Genomic DNA, 906 nt, shown 5'->3' with positions numbered 1-906 from the left:
GCAGCGCCTGCAGGTAGCTAGCTGCCAGCTAGCTGAGTTGCTAGCAAGCAAGCACCCCGGGTTTTCGAGCAGCAGCAAACATACCGCGCTGCTGCTGCTGCTGCTGCTGCTGCTGCTGCTGCTGCTGCTGCTGCTGCGTGCAGGGGAGTTTCCCGTGTGGCTCTCCCCGCAAGAAGCTCTTGCTGCTGGCTGCTGCCCCCCCCAGTCTTCCGCGCTGCTGCTTTGCTGCTTCTTTAATGGCCTTGACACCCGCATGCAAACCAACTGCTGCTCCTACATCGCACAGGGCAAGCTGCTGCTGCTGTTGCTGCTACTGCTGCTGCTGCTGCTGCTGCTGCTGCACTGATACAACATACGGCTTTGGCTGCTGCAGCAACCTAATAACCAAATAATTGACAAATAAATGAATAAATAAATAAATAACAAACTATTTATTTGTTTATTGGCTGCAGCTCATATTGTGGGCGAAGGTCCCAAATGGCTCGTTTTGCGGCTGTCACCTTCGGGTGCAGCGCAGCTGTGGGACCCGCAGACTGGGGAGGCTTTATGCCTGCAGCAGCAGCAGCAGCAGCAGCAGCAGCAGCAGGCGGAGTTGGAGGTGCTGGGGGCCCTGCGGGAGATGGACGGGAAGATTAGTGAGCTGCTGCTGCGGCTGTCTTCTTTGCTGCCGGTTGCTGCTGCTTTCGCTGGCTCGCAGCACAGAAGCCTGATGGAGCAGCAGCAGCAACAGCAGCAGCAACAGCAGCTGGGCTTGCAGCCCTCTGCCCTTGGCCTTGGAGACGGCGCAGCAGCAGCAGAGGAGGTGCAGCAGCTGCAGCAGGAGCTGGCAGCTCTAGCTGCTGCTGAAGCGGACCTCCTGGCGGAGTGGAGGGCGCTGCATGCAGCAGCAGCAGCAGCAGCAGCAGC

The 906-nt window shown here is 59.1% G+C and overlaps 1 protein-coding gene across 1 annotated transcript in view; it reads right to left on the bottom strand.

Annotated features, from left to right (window-relative positions):
- Nucleotides 1-255, bottom strand: part of ETH_00033280 (uncharacterized protein) — a gene marked incomplete at both ends in the record, with an annotated part of 2,535 nt that extends 2,280 nt beyond the window's left edge. Inside the window, one exon of the mRNA XM_013377837.1 lies at nt 85-255. Coding sequence (XP_013233291.1) covers nt 85-255 — 171 coding nt within the window. The remainder of the gene's footprint in view (nt 1-84) is intronic.
- Between the last annotated feature and the right edge of the window lie 651 nt (nt 256-906).

This window comes from Eimeria tenella, genomic scaffold, assembly GCF_000499545.2.
Source record: "Eimeria tenella Houghton genomic scaffold, Eth_scaff64, whole genome shotgun sequence".
Lineage (NCBI taxonomy): Eukaryota > Apicomplexa > Conoidasida > Eucoccidiorida > Eimeriidae > Eimeria > Eimeria tenella.
Note: the sequence above shows the minus strand (reverse complement) of the source record. Positions and strands in the feature narration are given on the sequence as shown.